This window comes from Salmo trutta, chromosome 19, assembly GCF_901001165.1.
Source record: "Salmo trutta chromosome 19, fSalTru1.1, whole genome shotgun sequence".
Classification (NCBI taxonomy): domain Eukaryota; kingdom Metazoa; phylum Chordata; class Actinopteri; order Salmoniformes; family Salmonidae; genus Salmo; species Salmo trutta.
Genome location: NC_042975.1, coordinates 2,687,366 through 2,698,962, shown reverse-complemented (window position 1 = coordinate 2,698,962; position 11,597 = coordinate 2,687,366). Strand labels below are relative to the sequence as shown.

At 44.5% G+C, this 11,597-nt stretch overlaps 1 protein-coding gene across 6 annotated transcripts in view; it reads right to left on the bottom strand.

Moving 5' to 3' along the window:
* LOC115153820 (periostin) overlaps positions 1-3,358 on the bottom strand; it is a 52,739-nt gene extending 49,381 nt beyond the window's left edge. For all 6 annotated transcript variants that reach the window (XM_029699419.1, XM_029699421.1, XM_029699420.1 and 3 more), the window contains exons 1-3: positions 3,275-3,358; positions 2,304-2,461; positions 336-500 (exon numbers count right to left, since the gene is read on the bottom strand). In XM_029699419.1, coding sequence (XP_029555279.1) covers positions 336-500; positions 2,304-2,461; positions 3,275-3,338 — 387 coding nt within the window. In that variant the 5' untranslated portion in view covers positions 3,339-3,358. The remainder of the gene's footprint in view (positions 1-335; positions 501-2,303; positions 2,462-3,274) is intronic.
* Positions 3,359-11,597: the final 8,239 nt, after the last annotated feature.

Sequence of the window (11,597 nt, the reverse complement as noted above, 5' to 3'; positions counted from 1 at the left end):
TGGATCAAGGAGTAGGTTCTAGCTAGGTTCGGGGGGGGGGTCCAGGGGTAGGGTTAAGGATTAAGTCTTGGGGCTAGCAGTTGGATCTAGGAGTAGGTGCTAGGTAGGTTTTTTTGGGGATCCAGGGGTAGGGGCTAAGGGTTAAGTCTTGGGGCTAGCGGTTGGATCTAGGAGTAGGTTCTAGCTAGGTTCGGGGGGGGGTCCAGGGGTAGGGGTTAAGGGTTAAGTCTTGGGGCTAGCAGTTGGATCTAGGAGTAGGTGCTAGGTAGGTTTTTGGGGGGGTCCAGGGGTAGGGTCTAAGGGTAATGTCTTGGGGCTAGCGGTTGAATACATACCCCATTGGAGTAATGATTGATGTAGAGTCCTAGGTTGTTGTACATGGAGGTGATAGACATGTCGTTCTTCAGGTCTTTAGTTAGCATGCGATGGTCGACCATGTGATAGTGCAGGGCGTTGTACAGCTCGATGTTCACGTTGCTCACCAAGGCATCAAGCACCTCCTGGGCATGGATAGGAGGAACAAGAGAGTGTGGGAGAGAGGAAGCAGAGATCTCTCTTTCTGAACAGAACTGGCTGACTGACTGACTGATTGGCTAACTGACTAACTAAAGCTTAGGAGTTTTTACAAGTATGAGATTTTACTCACTAAAGTAAAAACACGGTGTTGTCATAGACTTAGTAACTTCGTCGTAGTCGCCATCTGGTTCCCTAGAACTACATATTTATTAACTTATTTCCAGATATCTTTTAAAGTACACACAATGCACTATTTCTCAATTTCATATGGACAATCTAGTCTGCGTTAGCTAGTCTCGAAGCCGACTAACGTTAGCCGCTAGCCACACAGACTGAATATTGACAGTGGTGAGCTCTCATCCAGCAATCACGAGAAGGTGATCAGATTCCCCCCCACCATGATCTCCGTGAAGAAGGCTACCAGAGTTTTTCAACCTTGGCTTTAGTACTAGTGCGGTACAATAACTGACTGTGGTGTTTTGTCCTTTCCATCTGCCTTGCAGTCTTCCTCTGATCGCTGTCTTATTGTTGACTCTTCCCCATCGTCTCCTGCGCTCCGATGCTGCCGCTTGATTACTGACTCTGGAATCTATGAATGTGGTTTGAAATATTCGATTCCATGTGTTTTCTGCCTGTTCAGAAGGTTTCGAATCGGATATGGGAAAGAATTGGATTTGAGCACCTTCAACCTGCCGTTGTGAACAAGGATTAACTAACTAACTGATTATTAACTAAATGACTGACTAACTGACTGACTGACTGATTAACTAACTGATTAACTGACCAACTGACTGACTGTTTAACTGACTGATTGACTGACTAACTGACTGACTGACTGACTGACTGACTGACTGACTGACTGACTGAATGACTGACTGACTGATTGACTGACTGACTGACTGAATGACTGACTGATTAACTGACTGACTGACTGATTAACTGACTGACTGACTGACTGACTGACTGACTGACTGAATGACTGACTGACTGATTGACTGACTGACTGACTGACTGACTGACTGAATGACTGATTAACTGACTGACTGACTGATTAACTGACTGATTAACTGACTGACTGACTGAATGACTGACTGACTGACTGACAGACTGATTAACTGACTGACTGATTAACTAAATGACTGACTGACTGAATGACTGACTGACAGACTGATTAACTGACTGACTGATTAACTGACTGACTGACTGATTAACTGACTGACTGACTGACTGATTAACTAAATGACTGACTGACTGATTAACTAAATGACTGACTGACTGACTGATTAACTAAATGACTGACTGATTAACTGACTAACTGACTGACTGACTGACTGACTGACTGACTGACTGAATGACTGACTGACTGACTGACTGACTGACAAACTGACTGACTGACTGACTGACTGACTGACAAACTGACTGACTGACTGACTGACTGATTAACTGACTGACTGACTGACTGACTGACAAACTGACTGACTGACTGACTGACTGACTGACTGACAAACTGACTGACTGACTGACTGATTAACTGACTGACTAACTGATTAACTGACTGACTGACTGACTGACAAACTGACTGACTGACTGACTAACTGACTGACTGATTAACTAAATGACTGACTGATTAACTGACAAACTGACTGACTGACTGATTAACTGACTGACTGACTGATTAACTAAATGACTGACTGACTGACTGACTGATTAACTAAATGACTGACTAACTGATTGACTGACTATTTAACTAAGTAACTGATTGACTACCTACAGTTATGTCTACTTACAGGGTCCAGCAGGTCCCAGGCTTCGTCGCTAGGGGCAAACATAGTGAACGATCCCTTCCCTTCAATCTCCTCCCTCAGCTTAGAGAGGGCTGAGTACTTTTGGGTTGTCCTAGCCTTCACCAGGCCCAATGTGCCATACACATGGTCTATAGGAGCCACTGGAGGAACCAAGAGAGAGAGAGAGAGTTTAAAGTCACACACAATGTATAAACCAACTGCAGCAGGCCAACACTGCTGGGTGTCCAAGCTTCTGTTCCAGCTCAGCACGATCACACCTGATTCAATGTATCAAACCAAATGAGTTGGAACAGAAATCTGCTCACCCAGGGTGAGAGGGAGGAGCTATAGGGTGAGAGGGAGGAGCTATAGGGTGAGAGGGAGGAGCTATAGGGTGAGAGGGAGGTGCTATAGGGTGAGAGGGAGGAACTATAGGGTGAGAGGGAGGAACTATAGGGTGAGAGGGAGGAGCTATATGGTGAGAGGGAGGTGCTATAGGGTGAGAGGGAGGAGCTATAGGGTGAGAGGGAGGAGCTAAAGGGTGAGAGGGAGGAGCTATGGGGTGAGAGGGAGGAGCTATAGGGTGAGAGGGAGGCACTATAGGGTGAGAGGGAGGAGCTATACGGTGAGAGGGAGGTGCTATAGGGTGAGAGGGAGGAGCTATAGGGTGAGAGGGAGGAGCTATAGGGTGAGAGGGAGGGGCTATAGGGTGAGAGGGAGGAGCTATAGGGTGAGAGGGAGGAATTATAGGGTGAGGGAGGAGCTATAGGGTGAGAGGGAGGAGCTATAGGGTGAGAGGGAGGGACTATATGGTGAGAGGGAGGGACTATAAGGTAAGATCTATAAGGTGAGAGGGAGGAGCTATAGCCGGAAAGGGAGGTGAGAGTACAGGGTGAAATCCTATGAAGTCTCATCTCGGAGGTTGTATGGCTTTTCAAAGACTGGTGATGTGGACCACACTAGTTTACACAAACCTGCAGGGCATCCTTTCATGCCTTCCAGCTTCATGTAGCCTGGACAGCACTCATAGACAACCATCCTGGAGAAAACACAAGACACAACTGTAAGAGATAGAACCACCCTGCTAGGATACATTTTTTTTAAGGTTTTCTTTTTATTTATTATTTATTTTTATTGGCCAGTCTGTTTTTTTCTTTGCAACTCTGCCTAGAAGGCCAGCAATCCGGAGTCGCCTCTTCGCTGTTGACGTTGAGACTGGTGTTTTGCAGGGTACTATTTAATGAATCTGCCAGTTGAGGACTTGTGAGGTGTCTGTTTCTAAAACTAGACACTCTAATGTACTTGTCCTCTTGCTCTGTTGTGCACCGGGGCCTCCCACTCCTCTTTCTATTCTGGTTAGAGTCAGTTTGCGCTGTTCTGTGAAGGGAGTAGTACACAGCATTGTACGAGATCTTCAGTTTCTTGCCAATTTCTCGCATGGAATAGCCTTCATTTCTCAGAACAATGAGTTTCAGAAGAAAGGTCTTTGTATCTGGCCATTTTGAGCCTGTAATCAAACCCACAAATGCTGATGCTCCAGATACTCAACTAGTCTAAAGAAGGCCAGTTTTATTGCTTCTTTAATCAGGACAACAATTTTCAGCTGTGCTAAGATAATTGCAAAATGTTTCTCTAATGATCAATTAGCATTTTAAAATGATAAACTTGGATTAGCTAACAAAACGTGCCATTGGAACACAGGAGTGATGGTTGCTGATAATGGGCCTCTGTACGGCTATGTAGATATTCCATAAAGAAATCTGCTATTTCCAGCTACAATAGTCATTTGCTACTGTTATTTTTCACTGTCTTTTTACTGTTGTTTTTATTTCTTTACTTACCTGTTGTTCATCTAATACCTTTTTTTGCACTGTTGGTTAGAACCTGTAAGTAAGCATTTCACTGTAAGGTGAAAACCTATTGTATTCAGCGCACGTGATAAATAAACGACTCACAACTTCCAAAGATGATTATAACATGTATTGACTCAGGGGTTTGACTTATCTAATGAAAATGTATTAGTATTTTATTTTTCATATTTTATTTGACAAATGTTCGATTTGTTTTTCCACTTGATATTAATATTTTGTGTAGATCGTTGACAAAAAAATGATAATGAAATCAATTTTTATCGCACAACAAAATGTGGAAAAAGTCAAGTGGAGTGAATACTTTCTGAAGGCACTACATTTCATGGAAGCGAAGTTAGCACAGATCTCTTAAGCAGCGAGTCGGAGTCAGAGGCCGAGACTTCTCTGGTCTCTACTCCTCCCGTTACGGGGTCTGAGATGCCAAAGCCTCCCACCATTAGCTCTGACAAATTGAAAACCCTAGTCATTGGTGACTCCATTACCCGCAGTATTAGACTTAAAACGAATCATCCAGCGATCATACACTGTTTACCAGAGGCAGGGCTACCGACGTTAAGGCTAATCTAAAGACGGTGCTGGCTAAGGCTAAAACTGGCGAGTGTAGAGCGTATAGAGATATTGTTATTCACGTCAGCACCAATGATGTTAGGATGAAACAGTCAGAGCTCACCATGTGCAACATAGCTTCTGTGTATTAATCAGCTATAAAGATGTGTAGGCATCGATTCAAGTAATTGTCTCTGGTCCCATCCCAGTTAGAGGGAGTGATGAGCTCTACAGCAGATTCTCACAACTCAATATCTGGTTGAAAACTGTTTTCTGCCTTTCCCAAAAGATAGAATTTGTAGATAATTGGCCCTCTTTCTGCAACTCACCCACAAACAGGACCAAGCCTGGCCTGTTGAGGAGTGACGGACTCCATCCTAGCTAGAGGGGTGCTCTCATCTTATCTACGAACATAGACAGGGCTCTTACTCCTCTAGCTCCACAATGAGATAGGGTGCAGGCCAGGCAGCAGGCTGTTAGCCAGCCTACCAGCTTAGTGGAGTCTGCCACTAGCACAGTCAGTGTAGTCAGCTATCCCCAATGAGACCGTGTCTGTGCCTCGACCTAGGTTGGGCAAAACTAAACATGGTGGTGTTCGCCTTAGCAATCTCACTAGAATAAAGACCTCCTCCATTCCTGTTATTATTGAAAAAGATTGTGATATCTCACATCTCAAAATAGGGCTACTTAATGTTAGATCCCTCACTTCCAAGGCAGTTATAGTCGATTAACTAATCACTGATCATAACCTTGATGTGATTGGCCTGACTGAAACATGGCTTAAGCCTGATGAATTTACAGTGTTAAATGAGGCCTCACCCCCTGGTTACACTAGTGACCATACCCCCCGTGCATCCGGCAAAGGCGGAGGTGTTGCTAACATCTACGATAGCAAATTTCAATTTACAAAAAAAAAAACAATGACGTTTTCGTCTTTTGAGCTTCTAGTCATGAAATCTATGCAGCCTACTCAATCACTTTTTATAGCTACTGTTTACAGACCTCCTGGGCCATATGCAGTGTTCCTCACTGAGTTCCCTGAATTCCTATCGGAATTTGTAGACATGGCAGTTTTTGGTGACATTAATATTCACATGGAATATTAAACATTTTTTTTTGCTCATACCCCAACAAAGGATCATCAAAAGCCTTGCTATACATTTTTGGACAACCCAAAGATTCATAGACGACCTTCCAGACTCCCTCCACCTAACAACATCGGAGTACAAAAAATTGCATAACAAACTGAGGATCTAAATTTAACCTTGCGTAATACCCTAGATGCAGTGGCACCCCTACAGAAAATACCATTGGAACGGAAATGGCGCTCCACCAAACTGGAAGTCTTCCGACTAGCTTGGAATGACAGTGCTGTACAATATCGAAGAGCCCTCACTGCTGCTCGATCATCCTATTTTTCCAACCTAATTGAGGAGAATAAGAACAAACCAAAATGTATTTTTGATACTGTCGCAAAGCTAACTATAAAACAGCATTCCCCAAGAGAAGATGGCTTTCACTTCAGCAGTGACAAATTCATGAACTTCTTCGATGAATAGATCATTATCATTAGAAAGCAAATTATGGACTCCTCTTTAAATCTACGTATTCCTTCAAAGCTCAGTTGTCCTGAGTCAGTCTGTTGTAATTATCCTGTCTTATCTGGTGTCCTGTGTGAATTTAAGTATGTTCCCTCTAATACTCTCTCTCCCTCCCTGAGTCCTGAGTGCTAGGACCATGCCTCAGGACTACCTGGCCTGGTGACTCCTTGCTGTCCCCAGTCCACCTCATGCTGCTGCTCCAGTTTCAACTGTTCTGCCTGTGGCTATGGAACCCTGACCTGTTCACAGAACATGCTACCTTGTCCCAGACCTTCTGTTTTCAACTCTCTCTCTTTACCGCACCTGCTGTCTCGACCTCTGAATGCTCGGCTCCGAAAGCCAACTGACATTTGGCTGACGTACTGACCTGTTGCACCCTCTACAACCACTGTGATTATTATTTTGACCCTGCTGGTCATCTATGAACGTTTGAACATCTTGGCCATGTTCTGTTATAATCTCCACCCGGCACAGCCAGAAGAGGACTGGTCACCCCTCATAGCCTGGTTCCTCTCTAGATTTCTTCCTAGGTTCTGGCCTTTCTAGAGAGTTTTTCCTAGCCACCATGCTTCTGCATCTGCATTGCTTGCTGTTTGGGGTTTTAGGCTGGGTTTCTGTACAGCACTTTGTGACATCAGCTGCTGTAAAAAGGGCTTAATAAATACATTTGATTGATTATTTTATAGTGTAATCTAGCTAATAGATATACAATGGCCCACCATTGAATAGAGAATCACTAACAATGACTTCAATGGATCAGACCATCTGGATCAGACCATCTGGATCAGACCATCTGCTGCACCAGGTTATTGGTGCCCCATCCATCCGTAGCCGTAAAATATCACACCAAAACAACAACATAGTACTGTTGATTCACAGGTTACATGTATACGGTTACTCGATCAAGTGATAGGCTTCTCAAACTTGGAAAAATGCGTTACCTTGGTTACACTAAATGACAACGCTACGTCTTTACTGGTTCTGGCAACATGGCAACAACCCAGCAAACAGGGGACGTCCAGCGGACAATGATACAACCTCCTGACGTTCTGGGGGGGGACGTCGTAACGACACATTTTTTGTTTGTTTGCAAAGGCACCTCATCAACTACTATGTGTAGATCTGTTGAATGCTGACAGACCTCATCAAATGATATCAGGGGATCAGGCTTTAAGACATGGATAAACCCTTCGTTAACTCCGTCCTGAAAGAAAATGGTGGCCGTGGTGTGTTACAGATCATAAAGCCCTGGAGGCTAGAGAAGCTGTGGTTTGTCTAATATGGTGTAACTCTGCTGTGGTAACTGAGTTGGTGTAACTGATTTACGGCTAAGGCCATACATACCACATTAACAACGACTAACGCTATCACTGTCTTCCTATTACTTCAACATCTCTCTCTCTCTCTCTCTCTCTCTCTCTCTCTCTCTCTGTCCCTTTCTCATTTTCTCTCTCTCCTTATGTATCTCTGTCTGTTTCTTTCTTTATCTCTATCCACCTCTTCGTCTCTCTCTCTCTCTTTCTCTCTTTCTCTCTTTCTCCCGCTCTGTCTTTTTTCTGTTGTTATCTTAATGTCAGGAAGCAAACATATTTTCAGTCATAATACACTCACATACTGTCATCACATCTCCAAAAAGCAATGATCAGATATTAGCCCTAATCAACTGAAACACACACAAAGAAAACATACACACACGCATGCACGGACAGACAGACACACAGAGAAACATGCCCACGCATTACCCTTCAACACACACTCCTTCCTAGTCTCTCATCACTATCACATATTCAGCTCAGACATGACAGCTGGCAAGATTTCCTCCAGTAGTGCTGAACAATGTGTCCACTGTCAGAGACAGAGGAGAGAGAGGGAGAGACGGTGAGACAGAGGAGACAGAGGAGAGAGAGGGAGAGAGATAGAGAGGGAGAGAGGGAGAGACGGAGAGAGAGAGATGGATAGAGATAAAGAAAGAAACAGACAGAGATACATAATGAGAGAGAGAAAATCAGAAAGGGACAGAAAGAGAGAGCGAAAGAGAGAGAACGAGAGAAAGAGAGAGAAAGAGAGAGAGAAAGAGAGAGAAATAGAGAGAGAAAGAGAGTGAGAAAGAGAGAAAGCCACCTAAGAGCAGCCCCAGACCTCCAGGGCCAGAGGGTCTGCCTCAAACTTCTCCTGCCCAGAACAGGCAGCTGCCAATGGGGTAGAGAGGCCCAGAGCCAGGGGTGTAGGTGGAGGGGGTTACCCAGGGGACTACCAAAGAAAAAAACGTGCGTAATTCTCTAGCTACGGTACCATGTAATGGAATGTTTATTCACATCATGACAGTTATAGAGTGCAATTAGTCAGTAAGTGAGAGAAATAAGGTCCTTCGGTGGTTTGATGTGCTTTTAGGTTTAAACACTGAAAACTCCCTGTGACTTTAATAAGGAAGAGATAGGTTCCTTTAATAAGGAAGAAATAGGTTCCTTTAATTAGGAAGAGATAGGTTCCTTTAATTAGGAAGAGATAGGTTTCTTTAATTAGGAAGAGATAGGTTCCTTTAATTAGGAAGAGATAGGTTCCTTCGGTGGGTAGAGAGTTCTTTAGAGGGGTGCAGGGTTTGAGAGTCTGGTCCTGCTTCCCCTTCATGACAAACCGGTTCCACATGTTCTGTCCAATGTAAGAGGACCCAGCCACCATTATGGCCCGGCGCCAAACATTATAGATCCCAGGATAGAGGCTGAATAGGGTTTAGAGACACACACACACACACAAACGCAGGCACGCACGCATGCACGCACACACACACACGCACAGGCACACGCACTGGGGAGGGTTCAGAAACAAGACTCAGTCAAGCATTTCCAGTGAGACGAACAGGGAGGAAACAGGATAGCACAGACAAGAGAGAGGGAGGAGGGAGAGGGGAGGGAGAGGGGGAGAAGTATATGACATTATAAAATCCATGTACACAAACAATAAGTGTGCACTTAAAATGGAGAAAAAAACACACATTTATTTCCTCAGGGCCGTGGGTTGAGACAGGGATGCAGCTTAAGCCCCACCCTCTTCAACATTTGTGAAACTATGTCGTGGGTCACTACTTCACAGGAGAGTCGTAAATCAAAATGTGTTTTTTTGGCAGAAGTGCCTTCTCGAACATATTAACTTTCATGTGCTTTAATGACAAACTTGTATGCCATCTGTAAATACAAATAAAATTGTTAAATTACGAGCCTAGTTGGTTTAGCCACAGAAAAAGCCAGCAACCTTCCTGCTAGCCATGATTGGCTAAGATAATGAGTGGGCTGGACATCCCGAGAGATGAGTTTGGATTGGTCTGCCACATAGCACGCTTCTGTCTATTGGAGCTGGTCAGCTTTTTTTATGTATTGCATTGTAAAACTGCATAAACCTAATGTCAAGTTAAAGTGTACTGTCAGTTAGCTCCACTTTCTGGAGGACCGAGTTTTGACATCAGTGGAATTTGATTATGATAGCTAAGGAGATGGAGAAAACACAAGTCTCTGGATTACATCTTCAAACTAAACGCAACCATAGCATCCGACAGGAGACGCGTCCATTCATGATGTATACGGGTAAGATAGTCTAGCTAGCTAAATTTTCAGATTTAACACATTTCTAATTTTGACAGAAAGTGGTTTCATTTCAAATTAAAGTGTACTCTTAGCTAGCTAACGTTAGCTGGCTGGGTCGCTAGCTAACGTCAGCTGGCTGGGTCGCTAGCTAACGTTAGCTGGCTGGGTCGCTAGCTAACGTCAGCTGGCTGGGTCGCTAGCTAACGTTAGCTGGCTGGGTCGCTAGCTAACGTCAGCTGGCTGGGTCGCTAGCTAACGTCAGCTGGCTGGCGCGCTAGCTAACGTCAGCTGGCTGGGTCGCTAGCTAACGTTAGCTGGCTGGGTCGCTAGCTAACGTCAGCTGGCTGGGTCGCTAGCTAACGTTAGCTGGCTGGGTCGCTAGCTAACGTTAGCTGGCTGGGTCGCTAGCTAACGCTATGTGTATGATCTTATTATTCGTATCTCAGACACATTTGCTTGACTAATTATTGCCTAATGTTAGCTAGCTAATGTTGAACCTGGTTGGTTAGCTACCTGCAGATTCATGCATGGTAGTAACGTCATGTTTTGGGATTAGGGTTCATTGTTTACCTAACTAGCTAGCTACATGTCTTAACAAAAGACTCTCGTCTTAGTGTGCCGGATGACAGAATAACTGATGATTTACAAACGCTCAACACCTGTCGAATGTGGCCAGTGACAGTAAACATCGGCAAAAAAAGTATAAGTTAATTGTTGCCACCAGCACAGTTGCAGTCACCAACGATCTGAATAACTTAACAGCCTAACCAGCTCTGCTAGGGCGAATAATGTTCAGTGAGCTGTTCTCTCTCTCTTAGATGTCTGGAAGTAGCTGGCAAGTTAGCTTGGGGGCTTGACTGCTGTTGTTCGTACATTCAGATCAACCCTTAAAGAGATGGGTGGGGCTAAAGCTTAAGAGGGTGTGAACGATGCTGAATGGGTGTAAACAAAGAGCTCTCCAGTAGTAGTACCAAAACATTCAAAGACCATTTCCTCAAAAGTCAGTTTACAAGTCTATCAACTTTCAAACAAAATGTATTTCCCATTGTTCCTCAAATGCAGTCTATGATATACCATTTTGTAGCTCTGAGTCTCTACTTTTATCCAATGAAAAAAAAACAATTTCAATAAGACCAATTTGAGCCAGTCGGTCACATATATCTCAACGAATTGGCGAGGTCACTAGAACCATCTGCAGCACCTGACCTCACCCTACTAGAATCTGATGTCTACTGCTGATGATCTGGTGCTTCTGTCCCCAACCAAGGAAGGCCTACAGCAGCACCTAGATCTGTCCCCAACCAAGGAGGGCCTACAGCAGCACCTAGATCTGTCCCCAACCAAGGAGGGCCTACAGCAGCACCTAGATCTGTCCCCAATCAAGGAAGGCCTACAGCAGCACCTAGATCTGTCCCCAACCAAGGAGAGCCTACAGCAGCACCTAGATCTGTCCCCAACCAAGGAGAGCCTACAGCAGCACCTAGATCTGTCCCCAACCAAGGAGGGCCTACAGCAGCACCTAGATCTGTCCCCAACCAAGGAGGGCCTACAGCAGCACCTAGATCTGTCAGACCTGGGCCCTGACAGTATATATCAGTAAGACCAAAATATTTGTGTTCCAAAAAAGGTCCAGTTGCCAGGATCACAAATTCCATCTAGACACCGTTGCCCTAGAGCAAACAAAAACTATACATACCTCGG